This window comes from Scatophagus argus, chromosome 4, assembly GCF_020382885.2.
Source record: "Scatophagus argus isolate fScaArg1 chromosome 4, fScaArg1.pri, whole genome shotgun sequence".
Classification (NCBI taxonomy): domain Eukaryota; kingdom Metazoa; phylum Chordata; class Actinopteri; family Scatophagidae; genus Scatophagus; species Scatophagus argus.
In genome coordinates, this window is record NC_058496.1 from 19,992,673 (window position 1) to 20,007,598 (window position 14,926).

Sequence of the window (14,926 nt, forward strand, 5' to 3'; positions counted from 1 at the left end):
GGTCCAACGGGCCCGTCTCTCCAACGATCGGTTATTTGAGAAAATAACTGTCATATCCCTCAGCCCCAAAGGTGTGCCTGAGACCATGGAGACGTGTACCATCTTCCTCTGCTTCGCCGTAAATTTTTATTAAAATTACCTTCATTATAAGACAGTGTTCATTATAAAACCAAAAACGCCGGTCTCCCAGGGCCCTGTGGATTAATAAGGACAGCGGTGTATTTTAAGCCGTAAACTCAGCTCCTCACTGTCCTTAATCTCCTTCCTACTTCACAAGGCCAAATTAACACCTCTCCACAGCTCTGACGGGACCTCATTAGCAAACTTCCAGGGAAAGAAAGAGGAGAGCAGAACGAAAAAGAGGAGAAGAAGGAGGGAAGCGACCAATGACAGCCACCAGCTCTGGGATTAACCCTTTCTCCTCCTCCAGCTCCTCGGAAAAAAAAAAAAAAAAAAAACTAGGTCGGCAACGTGTTTCTAATCAGTCGCCTGGTTAGCGATAATTAGAAGGCGAGATTGGACGGGAGAAGAGAGAGAAAGTGGGTGGGGAACATTGAAATGAAAAAGAAAAGAAAGAGAACCTGTCATGTCGCAAACACTTCAAAGGAGCCGACTTCTCCTTTAGAAGTGGCATGATGAGGGTCCAAATACCACGAGGCACTCCTCTGGGCCTCCGAACTGGGAGGAGGAGGGAGTGAGGACCCAGTTCTTTCTCATACACATGCATCCTCACAAAAACACACACACACACACACACAAATACCAGGACTTTTTCTATCGTACACCACCTGTACAGTGCAGCTGCAGGGGAGCTTTAGTCTATCCCAAACCACACAGCCAAACAAGCACATCCAACTCCACCTTCTCCTCACATTCTCCCCCTGCAGCAGCAGGTCGAGGTCCCACAGCTTACACTGAGGTCGCCAAGACTACCGCTGGGTAAAGTTCACAAGCCTCCGCAAGCTGTTTGACATTACCAATAAGGTCAAAGTGTATCAGAAAACACCAGAGGATTATATTATTATGGTGTGCAGAGTTGTTCGTTGCACCTCGAGATCAAAAAAATAGCCGAGGCATTTTTTTTTCCTCCACTGCAAGCTGGCTTACTTATCAGTGTGCACAACATAAGTCTGTGGAAGTTACACAAGAGAGCCCAAGAGGTACCCAGAGAGGCCTGCAGCTAACAAGGAAGAAAAAAAGAAGAAAAAAAATCATCGCTCATTATCAGCCATCTATTTTATCTACTATGAAACATCTCTAGACTCCCAGTTGTCAGACATCAATGGTGCTTAAATTAATCCTGTGGGTTCCTGTTTGTACAATAAAGATATGGAAGGGTGCTTCTGATATTTGTGCGACTCTATTTACAGTAGAGTAATTGAATTAGCACACAAATCAACCACAGAGTATTGCGGAGTGTAGTATTGAAGAATGTGATGGCTCCTGCCAGGGAACACGGCTGCTTGGGCATAGTCAATTATAAAGCATTAAAAAGAAGCTGCCAATAATCACTTCCAAGAGAACTGAGCAATCCATGCTGAGTGTTCTCATGTTTACCGATGATAGGGCTTTCAGGTTAGCACTGAGTTGGAGTTTAGAGAGGAGAGCGAGACTGAAAACATATTTGTGGTATCATTTCCATAAGCCTCTGCATTGCAAGACCATAACGCAGCTCACAAATGTGATTTATGACCTTGGTTTAATGGCCGGAGCAGAGTCTTGGTAGGTATCAGATGACTTTTTCAATATGGCGACGTCAGAGGGGGCACGTCGAATGCACCATCACAACAGGAAATGAGGGCTTGTCTCAGCCAAGAAAATATGAGAAGCCAGATATCTGATCATCTAATGGCAGATAGATGCTACTTCACTTTGACAGAAAAGGCATCAGTCAATAAGCACCAGATGAGCGGCCATGGATTCCTCACCCTATCTATCAAATCATTTATTCCACATCCACAGCCATCTGCACTGGTCCATGTATATACAATTCCCAGCAGGAGTCTCTTTTGTTTCAGTAAATTAGAACGTAGAGCAGAAAACATTTAGGAAGTCATCAATAAAAGTGCTATAACTTCTTAGCCAGACACTCTATGGTTTACAGCCCAGAATCTGTGAATGTTTCATATATTTGTGAAATGCAAAAGCATGGGACTGACCTGGGCCTGGAAACTCTTGAGAACAGGTGCCACCATCTCCCGGACTTCCTATGCACAGACAAAAAAAACAAAAAAACTCACTCTCAGCGTTTTCTATTTTGCAGATGCTCCACCTGTTCAGGAATCAGACCGGCCCCACTGAGGCACAAACACCTCCATACAAGAGAGGGCTGAAAATCTTTAATGTTAATGGATTCTTTCCATAGCTCCCTCTTACACCGTGTGTGTGAGTGAGGAATGTTGTTATGGGGTGTGGGTATTAGTGGTTAAACCTAAAGGGTTCGAGTGGGCATGTTTGAAAAGTGGAGCTTTCCAGTTGTGTGTGCTAGAGCTCAGAGATCCAGACGTGTGTGAGCTCCCACAGCCTCAGGTAAGGGGATTGTGCTGCCAGTGGTGACAGCCTGATCCTGTCTTAAACGCCTGTATTAAACTGACAAGATTACAGCACTACACTACACACTCGGAATGAGATAGGCAGGCAGCACAGCCGCAGCAAATAGCCTGAGGGCTCATTTATAAAATATAAAAATATTCTCTTTGACTTCAGCTTAGATGTCAATGGATGATCATTTCAAAGAAGATGATAGAAAAGGACAAAATCATATCTGTATCATTCATAGATTCAGCTTTTCATGTACTCACTTCAATTCACCTTAATTGCCATTTTGCCTTACAAAAGTAAAGTGGAATGAGGTCTGTGCACATTCTAAACAGAAAAACAATAGTGATGCACGGACAGAAAACATAAAATGAAACTTGCAATGTGGTATTTAAACTAGCAGTGTGCGCCAAATATTATTACTGTTACAGCATTAACAGTAAAAAAAAGTGAGCGTAGTAATTGATTGGTTGCAGCTGCTAGGCACATAAAACGTTAAATTTGGATGAAAAGGTATTTTGAGAGTATCTAGCTTTCGTATCGTGACTGAATGAAACAGTAGAGGCAGACGGGACAGAACGCTGGGAGGAATCTTATTTGGACATTGAAAGGTGGGCATGTCGCAACAAACAAGGCCTATTACAGTAATTCAGAGTTGGACGCTGCATTACTGGAGCAGAAAGATGTACCCCTAAAACTGCAGGAAGAAAGGGAACCATAAAATAAGCACAGGATATCATGCAGATGCGAGTTAGCTAATAAATGAATCTTATCTCTGTGCTGCTAAAAGTTGAAGATCTACTGATGGGTGGATATTGTGATATTATTGGTTGAAAGTAGTTATATTTTGTTGCACAGGTTTGTTGAACATGACTGGATTTTGATATGAAAACACAAAAGATATTTTTTTGTATTACCTGGCTTATATTATCAAATAGATGTATGATATGACCAGTGATGTGATTCTATAGGGCTGAAAAGGCATTTCTCATTTAATCTCAACTTTAACTTGACAGAAGCAGTTTGGAATGCATTTTGCAAAGGTTAAAAAAAAAAAAAAGTGAGCCTGAAAAGTCGTCCAGAAGGAAATGTGTACAATGAGACTGCGTGGATTCAGTCCCTTTCTCTCTCTTTCATTAGGATCACTTAAGAAGGGGACCTTTTCATGGCCAACAGAGACAAAAATAACAACGACAACAAGCAAGAACTCTTTCAGTATACATGTGTGCTTGTAAACACTGCTATAAGACAGACCTAAAAAAATGCTGGCCAATTCTTTAAATTGTAAACCTGCACTTTTGTATTCTTTGTACTCATTTTCTACTGTGCATTTGTCTTTAACAAAAATGCTGCACAAAACGTGGGTTTGCATTAATCGTGTTGGAAGGCTCATCTTCATTAACATTTATCAGATTGCATTCAGTCAGAGTCCTGTTCTTTGAGGGCCTGGAGAGACACCTGTTCCTCTTACATCACAAAAATTTGGAGAAGGTCAATATCAGCTGCCAATTCTGACACAAGATAACTTTTTCATAAACCGGCGCTTTGGCTTTGGAGTTGAAAGTAAGCAGCAAAGTTGTGCTTACCTTTTGTAAATGAGCCCCCCTGGCCTCTCATCACTCTCAGCCAGAGGCTAACACTACTGCAAGGCCTTAACATTTAAATATTAACTGAGCTGGTGGAAGAGACAGTCAGTGCCTGCTGAAGTGAGGATGTGGAAAAAGACACACAGAATTGAGAGAACGGTGGTGGGTGTGGGGGGAGAGGTTGTTCGACTCACCTCAGGGACATTTCTCTTGAACTCCCTGCTCAGCTCTACCAGGTGCTTGTGGGAATGTTCGCTCTCCTCTTGTCGACCGGCCAGCTCAGACGCTACAGAGTTTAGCTCCCTCTACAAACACACACAAAAGAGAGAGACACCATGAGAAGAAGAGAGAGAGACAGAGAGAGAGAGAAAGAGAGAGAGAGAGAGAGAGAGACAGCACTTCAGGGAGCCTGCCAACGCTCATCCAGTAAAGCTTAAGAGTGTACATAAATAAAAATACACTGCTGAATATTAACAATGTAATCCTTCATGATCTCACAGCAGTAATACTTACAGCTAGCCCTGGCCCATAAATAATTAAGCCAAAATAAATCCAATGCCTACAGTAGCAGAAGGCCTTTTAGATAATCAGTATTTGAAATAATCAATATGCTTGCAACTGCTATAGAGTGCCAGTGAGGGCGAGAGGGAGGGGGCAGAGAGAGAGAGAGAGAGAGAGAGAGAGAGAAAGAGAGGACGGTGAGTCACGTGTCAAGACCCAATAACCTGACAAACACCCCTGCAAACAAATAGAGCTTCTTCCTTCTTCCTTTCTTTGAAATGAAAGGCTGGTTTTTAAGCCCGGCCAAGACCTGATTCAAACATACAAATGCCTCGCCTGCTATCGTAATTACCGCAGGTCAGATCTATTTTCAGCCTCTTTTCAATCTCCCTCCCATCGCCTGCACCAATCTTTACATTGATCCACACAGATTTTCAATACATGACAGCAGTCTCCATAGCTTTAACCAAATTACCCTTTTGCTACAACAACAGCCCTAATCGCTATTCCATTAATGTCTCTGCACATTGCTTCTTTACATGTCTGTGTTATACCAAATGAGAGCTCCACCCCGGCAACACGTCTGATCCACTATTCAAAGCTGTCTGTGTAGTAGGCCCTTCATCAGAACCTTGCATTCATGCCGGACTCAGCTGCACCGCATGCCATCCGCAAATCCGATATTATCGATCAGTCATCCAATTCCCGGCTCTTTCAGCAAACAGGGAAAAAAAAAAAAAAGAAAAGAAAAACAGATTCAAACTCTACTCTCCTGTACTGGAACAGACAACTGCACATTCAACTCCTCTTCATTTTGTGCATGATTCTCAGTAATTGATGAGGATCTTCTCTTGTAACTGCTGGGTTACAATATAAGAAGTGGAGTAGGGGATTCAATTACCACTGCGAATTTATATATGACGCCGGGAAATTAAATTGACTGTGTTTTAATTAATCTGCAGTCTTACTTAAAGGCAATTTAATAAATCATCACACAAGGCAAAAAAAGAGAGAAAATGGAGGTATGAAACTTCAACAGTGGCAGCCTCTCGGGATGGTGGCAGCCTGACGGTCAGAAAAGTAGGACGCTAATTGAAGGGCTGCTGGTTCAAGTCCCTGGACTGACGAGTCAGAAAGTGGCTCAAGTAGAAATGAATTTACAGTCTGAGTTGAGATGCAATGTTATAAACTGAGACGCCACATTATAACTTGCCTACATGAGTAAGGCACCTGGATTATATTACCCTGGCAGTAAAAGGTCTCTATACTGTGCTGTACAATAACATATTGGGGTCATTAAGGAAAAATAATCAATGAATTAAGAAGCATAAAAAGGGGGGGGGGGGCTAATATCCAGAGAGGAAAAACAAAAAACTTTTGCAGATTAAAGTCACAATTTAAAAAAAAATCTCTCTGAAGTGAATTTAAATTAATTTAACGATTTAATTTAATGAACAAATGAATGAATTTTTTTTCTTGCAAATTTCAGACTTTATAATCTCAGAGAATATTCACAAGTTTTTAATCTTGTAACTTTACCACTTCAATCTCAGAAATTAACATGCCAAGCCTTGTGGACATTTGTGATACCATGTAAAAACATGTCTTCTGGCAATGAATAAATACAGTTCAGACAAATGAGCGTCCTCTAAGTGACACAATAAGTCATTTGTCATTGCCATTCAGAACGACTGGCAAGGGTCGTTTTCTGATCTGGCAGGCAGATCTACGATGACATCATTTGTCGTGCATTACAAAACAAGTTGGGTGAGGACGGGGAAAAACTGTGGTCATGGTTAAAACAAACCATCACTGAGTCTTGGTAAGAGTTGGGATACAATCGGTGGTCATTACTGTCCACAGTTGTGTCAGTCATCCCCTCACTGCTTTCCGAATTCTTTTTTTGTTCCTGCTGATGTTGTCTTCACAAAATGGGTAACAAAGATATACTTACATTAAAAAAATCAACTTCTTAAAACCTTAATCAAATGTGTGTAACTTCTACATGTGATGGAAACTATTATCAACCTTGGATTGATGCATATTTGTTGCAATAGTGAGTTTACTGCACCAGGATAGTGTGAGTGCAACTGAGGCTAAAATAAAACTACAGTATAACAAAAACAGACAATACATCTGGTTCCCAGCACTGCAAATAAAAATAAAAATCACAAGTTCTACACTTACAAAGTACCAAAGTGTTAGTATCTATTTGGTTAGTGGGGAAATGTGTCATTCCTGTTAAATTGTACCATCACTGAAGAAGGCCTTGGCTGTGCTGGATAAGGCGACAGGACTTTATAAATTCCTGTTAGTCCTTACAGTCCATCTGGGATGAGCCTTCCTGGAGATTAGAGAGTGGGCTTTCAGAAGTTAGCCAACCTCCACTAGATTCAAATGGCCCCAGACCGGCTAATCTTGCCAAAAGAAAATTCCTCTAGAAGTGACTTTGAGTGGATTTTGTGGAAGTACTTAAGATATAACAGTGCCGTGATTCTAAGTCCACCAGCAGCCTCAGTGCAGAGCTGGGTTCACATTTTATTGCTGCTCAGTGGATGAGAATGGTGAGTGCTCATGCTGTATGCAAGCCAAACATTGCTATCATAATGGCATGGTTATTTTGAAAGCCCCCCCACAGTTTCCAGACCATTACAAGGGAGGGGAGCCTGGGCAACAGCCCATCAAATGAAACCTACTGTCTGTCTTTCTGGAAAGAAGTGAAGCAGAACAGACTGCTTGCTACTTTGGTTGTCTTGCTCAGATTGATGATGGGAGGAATTCCACAATGTAGTGTTTTGCAATGCTATCTCAGGAGACAAAAGATTTTTCCTCTGCCTCCTAATCAGATGTGATCCATTTCAACCTACAACCAGGGCACCCTTGAGATCCCTGATAAGAAATTCACATATCTCCCTGCATTACGTTGAGTTTCATCCTTCATGAAGTCACAAGACTTACAAAAGCGCAAAGATGAGTCCAGCTTGCTGCGAAAACAGGACTTTGTCGGTAATCATTTGACAGGTTTTAAAATAGACGATTGGGACCAAATTTTCAGTGTGTGGCAGTCAGGTCAATACAGAGCTCCTGTCATTAAGCCTCTGCCAGTCAAACATCCAGCCATAATTGATGAGTTTCCCCTGGGGAGGGCGGAGCTGTCATTGGAGCTGCAGGGACAGGAAAGAGGGATTTTGAGCATGGAACCAGTCCTAACATGCTCAAGTCAATCTGTGAGGGGAGAGCAATCTTGGTGACTTGTGACTCAAAAACAAAGACCAGGAAACAAGAGGTTTATTGGCTGTAAGAGGACAGACCTGTAGGCTGTTGGCAGTCAGTAAATGCACTTGAAGCGCAATGAACTGCTGAACATCAGGAAAAATCGTGCAGTGAATCTATGACTTACATGTCCTTTGGCTTACAAATGTAGACACCGACTAAAGATGTACCTTATCAGCATCTGTAGCAGAGGCCTCACATGTTCTGACAGGCAGCCATATATATACTGCATTAAGAGGTCTCAGGTTTACGTATGTGTGTTGCAGCTTCACTGCAGGGTCCCTTCAGACTCTACTGGGTGAAGGATAAACCGGGCAAGAAAAATGGAAGCCAGCGGTGGCAACAAATCTGTAAAAAGACAAATCACTGAGGATTATGACATAAGCTCATTGTCAAGTATGTTGTGTTTCATTTAAAAGATGGGAGGCAAGTTATGTCTGGCAAAGAGAGGGTAAAAACTCTAACAACCAAATCCAACAAAGACAAAGCTCTTGACAAAAATCAGAGCAGAGAGATGTACTGTAACAATACATGGAAGTGCAAATGTTTTAGTTAAAATGCGGGACTCACTAATGTATTGTGTTGGAGCAGATTTGACATTGATTCATTAAACCTAGCTCGTCTTGATTACATCTGTAGTGGTAAGCTATTTTCTGGCCTTTCACAAAGACAGCCCAGAATGTTGACAACTGGGTGGGAGGGGGGTACCTTGGTACCGCAATGAGGTAGACTGAGTCAAAATCACTATTGTGTGCACTGGGCTTGGACAGCACAAATTAAAGAGGAAAAAATAGGGAGGAGGAGAGAGGGGAAAATGCAGATGGGGTATTATTTTTCTTTTTGTATCCCACCTAATTGCAATCATAGGCAGATGTCTGAAAGTGTGACAGCATCAGCAGAATTGCTGCTGAGAGCACAGAATCTTTGTCTAAAAATAATCAGACATTCTGTGTGCTGCTGTTTGTTATAATGGTAATCGATGCTGGAGGCTTTGAATTCCATCAATTTATAGATCCACTCTGTTCTGCCTGGTGACTGTACTGCCTCACAACCCCCAACGCATACGCACACTGATGCAAACACACACACACACTCACACACAAGGTCTCACACAAAAAAGAGCGGGTAGGCACACAGACACATATGCACTGACATCCGCACACGGGGGGTGGGGGTGCTGCATCAAGGCAGAGCAGGGACAAGTGTGTGATTAAGATAAGTGTAGTTTCCTTTCGTACATTCCTTGTCGCCTCCTATTCTTTGTGAGGCACAAGATTGTCCATAGCTGCCTCAGATTAGCCCCGCATCTCAGACGCCACATTTGAAGGGGGTGGGAAGGGGGTCTGATCAATAAATCAAAACACCACAATCAATGGTCTCAATCACTGCAGTCTAGTCTGGCCTCAACATTATTACTGGCAGTCCCCCCCAGCCACTGAGGGAGGGTGGAGCGGTTTGGTGCGCACAGAAGAGCGCACGTTGGCGCCTGTCCATATGAAAGATCCAGCATGAACTCTTATCTGGCCTCCTTGGGCTGAGTATCAGTTAAGGGCAGAACAGACAGACTGTGTGTGTTGGACTGTCCAGACTAGGGGAGCCAGGTGGGTGGAGCATCTGACCTCTGTGACCCGACACTATGAACGTGTGCCGAGCACGCAGCCTCTGACAGGGAAGCACTGTGGGGCTGCTATCACCTGGCATCTCCTCCATCTGTTTGCCACCGACTGCTGCTCCTTCACTCTTGCTCCCCATCAGCTAGAACTGCTCCAATTCACACCACCATCACACTGCCGTTAGACCACATCACACCTGGGTCAAATACTATTTGCATATAATTCTGAGAGCTTTTTCACCCTGCTGCTAGTGCCAGGTGGGCGGAGTTTACCTCATTACTGTTGAAAAAAGGTCACTTGCCAGGTATGTCAATGTCAGTCGCAAATAAATAAATAAATAAAATACAAAAATGACGCCCAAGCATGGTTATGAATGTTTAAATGGGACTACACTTAAAACACTAAGGCAGTGGGTCCCACAGTCTTGAATTCTTGTTGCCATAAGGCAGACATCAAGATTATCCACCTGCTGTTCATTTGCACTGTTTACCTCACCTACTTGCACTATACTTCCACCCTGCACTACCTCACTTTTGGACTACCTCCAGAACCATATTTATTTTACTTATTTTGTTTTACCTTATTCTATTTTATTTTATTTTATTCTACTATTATATGTTACTCTTTACATTCTATGTATGCACCAATCACCAAGACAAATTCCTAGCAATGTGAAACCTCTTCACTTACAATGGCAATAAAGTCAATTCTGATTCTGATTCTGATTTTGGGTTTATTTTATTTTCAACGAGAGCTACATAAAAAGACTGTTGTTAAAGCTAAAGCCAGGAGACAGTAAGCATAACTTAGCTTTACTTCTGCCCAGAGGTTAAAATAAAAAAGAAAATCCAGCAACCAGTATCTCTAAAACTTACTAATTGACACATTATCTATTATTTGTCGATTTGTTGCAGTCTTGAAACTGATTGGATACAAACAAAAAGTAATTGTCTCATGACCCTAAATGCATCATTTAGACCTGAATATCACAACGCTGCTCAGCCTTGCTTCAAACTTTGCACCGCAGCCACTCGTGGTACTGCAGCAAAAAATTACCCTAACTTGTACGACTATTACAAGACATCTCAAACTGTAAATAAAGTTGACTACAACTGTTTCTATTATGAATTTTTGATCCATAGAGGTTTCATATATTTGCAAAACCTTCCTTAAGCCTCTCCAATCTCATCCCTCTTCATAATGTTACGTCTATGGGCTGAACTCTGTCTTTGTGTCCAATTACATGGCAAAGTTTGGGGAGATTGGGCAGAAAGTAATCCCAGAAAAAAGAAAAAACTTTTTGGCACCAGATGGGCAATTGTCATAAGGTTGAAAATGTGCCATCTTTGAGTGTGGTATCTAGTTAATTTAGATCTATGCTCATGACCCGGTTGACTTGCCTTGTGGGCCCTTGTGAGGACCAGAGCTGCAGGTTGCAACTCCCCTGCCTTACAGATTACTAGCACATTAGCCAACTGTCCACTCGGCAGCAGCAGCAATACTGACTGCACAGTGCAGAAATGTGTAGGTAGTGTATAGATCGTGATGACTTACCAACGAGGAAAATCACATTTAATTTTGACACCTCTCTAAACTCTGGACTGGTAAGTCTGATAAATCATCCAAAATAATTAATCCCCAGTCAGTCAGGTTGTCTTCAAACGGCATGCTAAATCTCACAAAAGGAAAAAAAAAGCGTATGAGCGTACCAACCATCAGCGGAAGGTGTGACTCGTGTTGTCAGCCATTATTCGTCATACCCTGCTTCATTTAGAGAGTTTTTGCCGCCTGATGCACCAGAGCACAGCCTACTTGTCAACACTTCTCTTGCTTTAATTCCAACCAGCACACTTGGACACACACGTTTTTTTGTTTCTCACTGATCTACTGGTAACACATCTTAGTATGATCAGGGAAGCTCTAATTCCATTTATTGTCAACTCTTACTCAAAACAGTATCAAGAAGTATCTTGGAAACATCTTATTACAACCCTTTCAGACAATCCAGCATCCACTCCCAATCCAATGAATAACTTTAAATGTCCTCCAATTAGAAACTTCAAATTACAATCTATGACTGAATGCTCCAAACGAAGGCCAATTACAACACCTTATTTATCATCATTAAGACCGACCATTGTTCTGCTCCTTTCAAACTCTGTGGTTACAATCAGGGTGTCTATTGTCATTGTGTGGTACATGCAGGGTGACTAATTACACAGTCCTATGATTCATTAGCAGACTAGTGGGTTGAAACCTGAGAGAAGACATGATAACCTCAGACGGCCAAATGATCGGCTCAAAAATGGAGCTGTGAATACGGCAGAGAGACAGGGAGCTTTCACAATAGCCAAGAGCATGAAAAACAGCCACAAAAACCTTTCAAAGTGAACTTTTTTTGAGGGTGACGCATAAAAAAAAAAAGACAAGAGAGATGTGTCGAACTTAATAATATTGGGGACAAGGTTTGTTTTCCCGTTTCTTTCAAAGTGGGAAAGAGAGGAGTGCACTGCGGGGGACTTGTTTCTGTGAAGCTTCACCATTGAGGTCAGTTAGTGGGAGAAGAGGAAGGTTCCACAGATGCAGTCATCACCACAGTGGCCCACTTTCACCTGAAACGACGAGCTGGGGCGATGCAGCACAGCTAACCTGCGATTGTTTATTCTCTCTTAAGAAATGTCAATCTGTTCGCTCTCAGGTGTGCTGCTCTTCCTCTTGTTTTTGTTGTTTTCTCCCCCCTACTCTCTCCGTTTTCCCTTGTCGATTGCGGCAAGATCAAAGCGACGCTGCTGGAAGAATCTGAATATTTCAGGTGTGGAGAGAGGGCTGTGTTTCGCACCACCTGTGTAGCACTGAGAGACAGGTCCCTCCTCTCGCTCAGACTCAGTTAGCGGGGCCCCTGGGGCCAGGCGACATAAACCAGGGCCACCTGTCTGAGAGAGGGAACACTCTTTTACCCTCCTTCTCTCCATCACACTTTGATTTTACAGCATTTGAACCAAAAATAAATGAATCTAAATAGAGCGGTGAGAGTGGGAATAAAACCAGTGCTGACAACAAGCAGCTGAGAGCTTTGAGCGCCATCACAAAGGCTCCAAGATCTGGCAGATGAGTTCCGCTGCTGCAGAATGGGAGCAGCCACTTGAAAGGGCAGTTTATACATGAATCATTTTATAATTTGCCCTATTCTGCTGCAGAAGGCAGCTCTCGTATATTAAATGATGAGCTTGGTCAAGAGAATCACCAGGATTATTTTCCTGCCATAACACAGCACACAGTGTGGAGCAGGGTCTGTGAGATGATTCTCATCACATCATCAGGGCCGCCATTTCTGACCCAAAGCAAATAAAAAGCATCCCTGATGTCCGCACCAGCCTTAACAGTTTGATGTAGCTGCTCTCCTTGGAGGGCTGTGTGCCTTGACATGTGTGCATGTGTAAGCATTTGTGCAAGCATGTGTCTGTGTGTGTCTGTAAGTGCATGTTAGTGTGGATGTGTGTTCAGGAGGGCATGGAGCAGGTTCCACACTACCAGTTCCCAGCCATGTCTCTCAAAAGGGCCGTAAAGTCTTTACAGCAAATTCCTTACATTCATCTGTGTCAGAGCACTCGGCACACATTAGGCGTTTACACGGGAGGAAACACAATCTATTTGATGCTACACTGCCCACACGTCCAGAGCCCTCCTCCCCACACTGGAGATTCACAGTGTTTAACTTCCATTTCATATTCTGAACAGGCAGGCAGACAGGCAGGCAAGTGCAGGGAATGGACTCCATCTTGCTGTAAATCAGCGTTTAAACACCCAGCTAAATGTAATCTGGGAAGAGTCAACAAGAGGCCCTCGCATTACGCTGCTCAAGATATTTGTTTTTATTTATTCTGGAATGTGCAATTGATTTTTGTTGTTCCCTCGTAATGATGTATGCAAACGGTGAACCGAAAAAAAAGTCACACTTCATTTTTTCCCGCAACTGCTGCTGCTGCTCCACATCTTTTAATATCAGTGGTGCTTATGAGAACAAGTGGAGGTTAATCTAGGGAGCAGGTCATAGCCAGCCAGCTCTTTGTAAATGTCAGCTGGGAGATCCAGGCCTTTCTTATTACCACGCTAAACCAACAAGGCTGACGGCTCCAAGACGGATGTGTGACTTGGAGGTGTCTTCCCCCTGCTTCTCACCAGCATCACGGACCAACCCCAGCACAGAAAACCTTATTAATCAATCGATTTATCGCCATAAATCAGGCCAGGCTTTGATTGTATCAGCAAGTCATGCAATCAATCAATTAGTCAGGACCTTGCGGCCCAATTTGCCTAAAGAAAGATGAATGTGCCACCACATCATCCATTTGGTTGTCTGTTTACCCATCAAACACGGCTGCTGTTGACTCCCAAGCCCAACATGCATCCGTTTATCGATTTCTGCAGATTAAACTTCAGAGGAATCAAAGGACACTTAACTGACTGGGAATAATTCTGCCTTTCTCATTTGTATTTAAGTATGTCCTGTGTTCTCCTTTGATACTGTTGCCTCATATCATCAAAACAACTAAAAGTAAATATTAAAATGCAGAATAGACAGCTCTTAAGAGTGATCCAGCTGAGTGGAGCGACAGCTGCGGTGTATAATGCTTAAAAGTAACTGGACGCTTTCTGAGAAAAATGGGCCACAATGGGACAAATCATGGATTATTATCAGTCAGCATAGCCCAGGTTTATAAGGCAAGGCAAGGGGGAGCGAGGGGGACTGAGCAAAGAAACAGCTGGATGAACAAACTGTGGAAAACATATGTATAATGACATATTTGCTTCATATTTTATCCCAACTGTGAATTCCAATCCACATTGTGACACCAGCTGCCTCGGTCCAATACCTCCCATCTGCAATTCGGTGTCAGGGTGTCTCAGAGGACGGGTTGGGAAACTTTGGGGACGACAAAAAACCGTCAGGAGCAAGTAGAGCACGACAGAGTGGGCTGCCGGAGCCTTGGCGTGCTTCTCCCCCAGCGGCAGGTTGGAATGTGGCAGACTGTGGAGTTGCTGTGGAGAGGAAAGAACACCGGGGACTCCCCAGGGAGAATGTCTGTGGTGGGATTAGAGCCCCACCAGACCTGGTTCTGCTTCACACTCTCAAACCCTGCTGTGTTACAGCCGTGGGTGGGGTGAGGTGGGGGGCTACCAAGCTATCTGTGCAGGCTTTACACTTCTGCCCAATCTCCCCAAGCCTCACTATGTAATTAGAGATAAAGACAGAGGGCTCAGCTACTCAACCTCAATTCTCCCAGCTTCACACAAGGCTGCCCACCCATAGCCCCCAGAGGAACCCCTCAACACTGCTACCACACCAGCGTCTGTGTATGCTAGCCAGCTACAAAGCCTATCATCTCCCATCCAACTGTTCCACACGCTAAACAT

At 43.2% G+C, this 14,926-nt stretch overlaps 1 protein-coding gene and 1 long non-coding RNA gene across 5 annotated transcripts in view; one reads left to right on the forward strand and one right to left on the reverse strand.

Annotated features, from left to right (window-relative positions):
* The window catches only part of LOC124057782, a 1,110,263-nt gene that overhangs the window by 512,448 nt on the left and 582,889 nt on the right, over nt 1-14,926 (forward strand). The window lies entirely within an intron of this gene.
* cux2b (cut-like homeobox 2b) overlaps nt 1-14,926 on the reverse strand; it is an 82,024-nt gene that overhangs the window by 43,377 nt on the left and 23,721 nt on the right. For 3 of the 4 annotated variants that reach the window (XM_046386218.1, XM_046386219.1, XM_046386221.1), the window contains exons 2-3: nt 4,319-4,429; nt 2,160-2,207 (exon numbers count right to left, since the gene is read on the reverse strand). In XM_046386218.1, the coding sequence (XP_046242174.1) occupies nt 2,160-2,207; nt 4,319-4,429 (159 nt within the window). Of the gene's footprint in view, nt 1-2,159; nt 2,208-4,318; nt 4,430-4,637; nt 4,762-14,926 lie in introns of those variants that run through there. The other variant, XM_046386222.1, reaches the window with a different exon arrangement.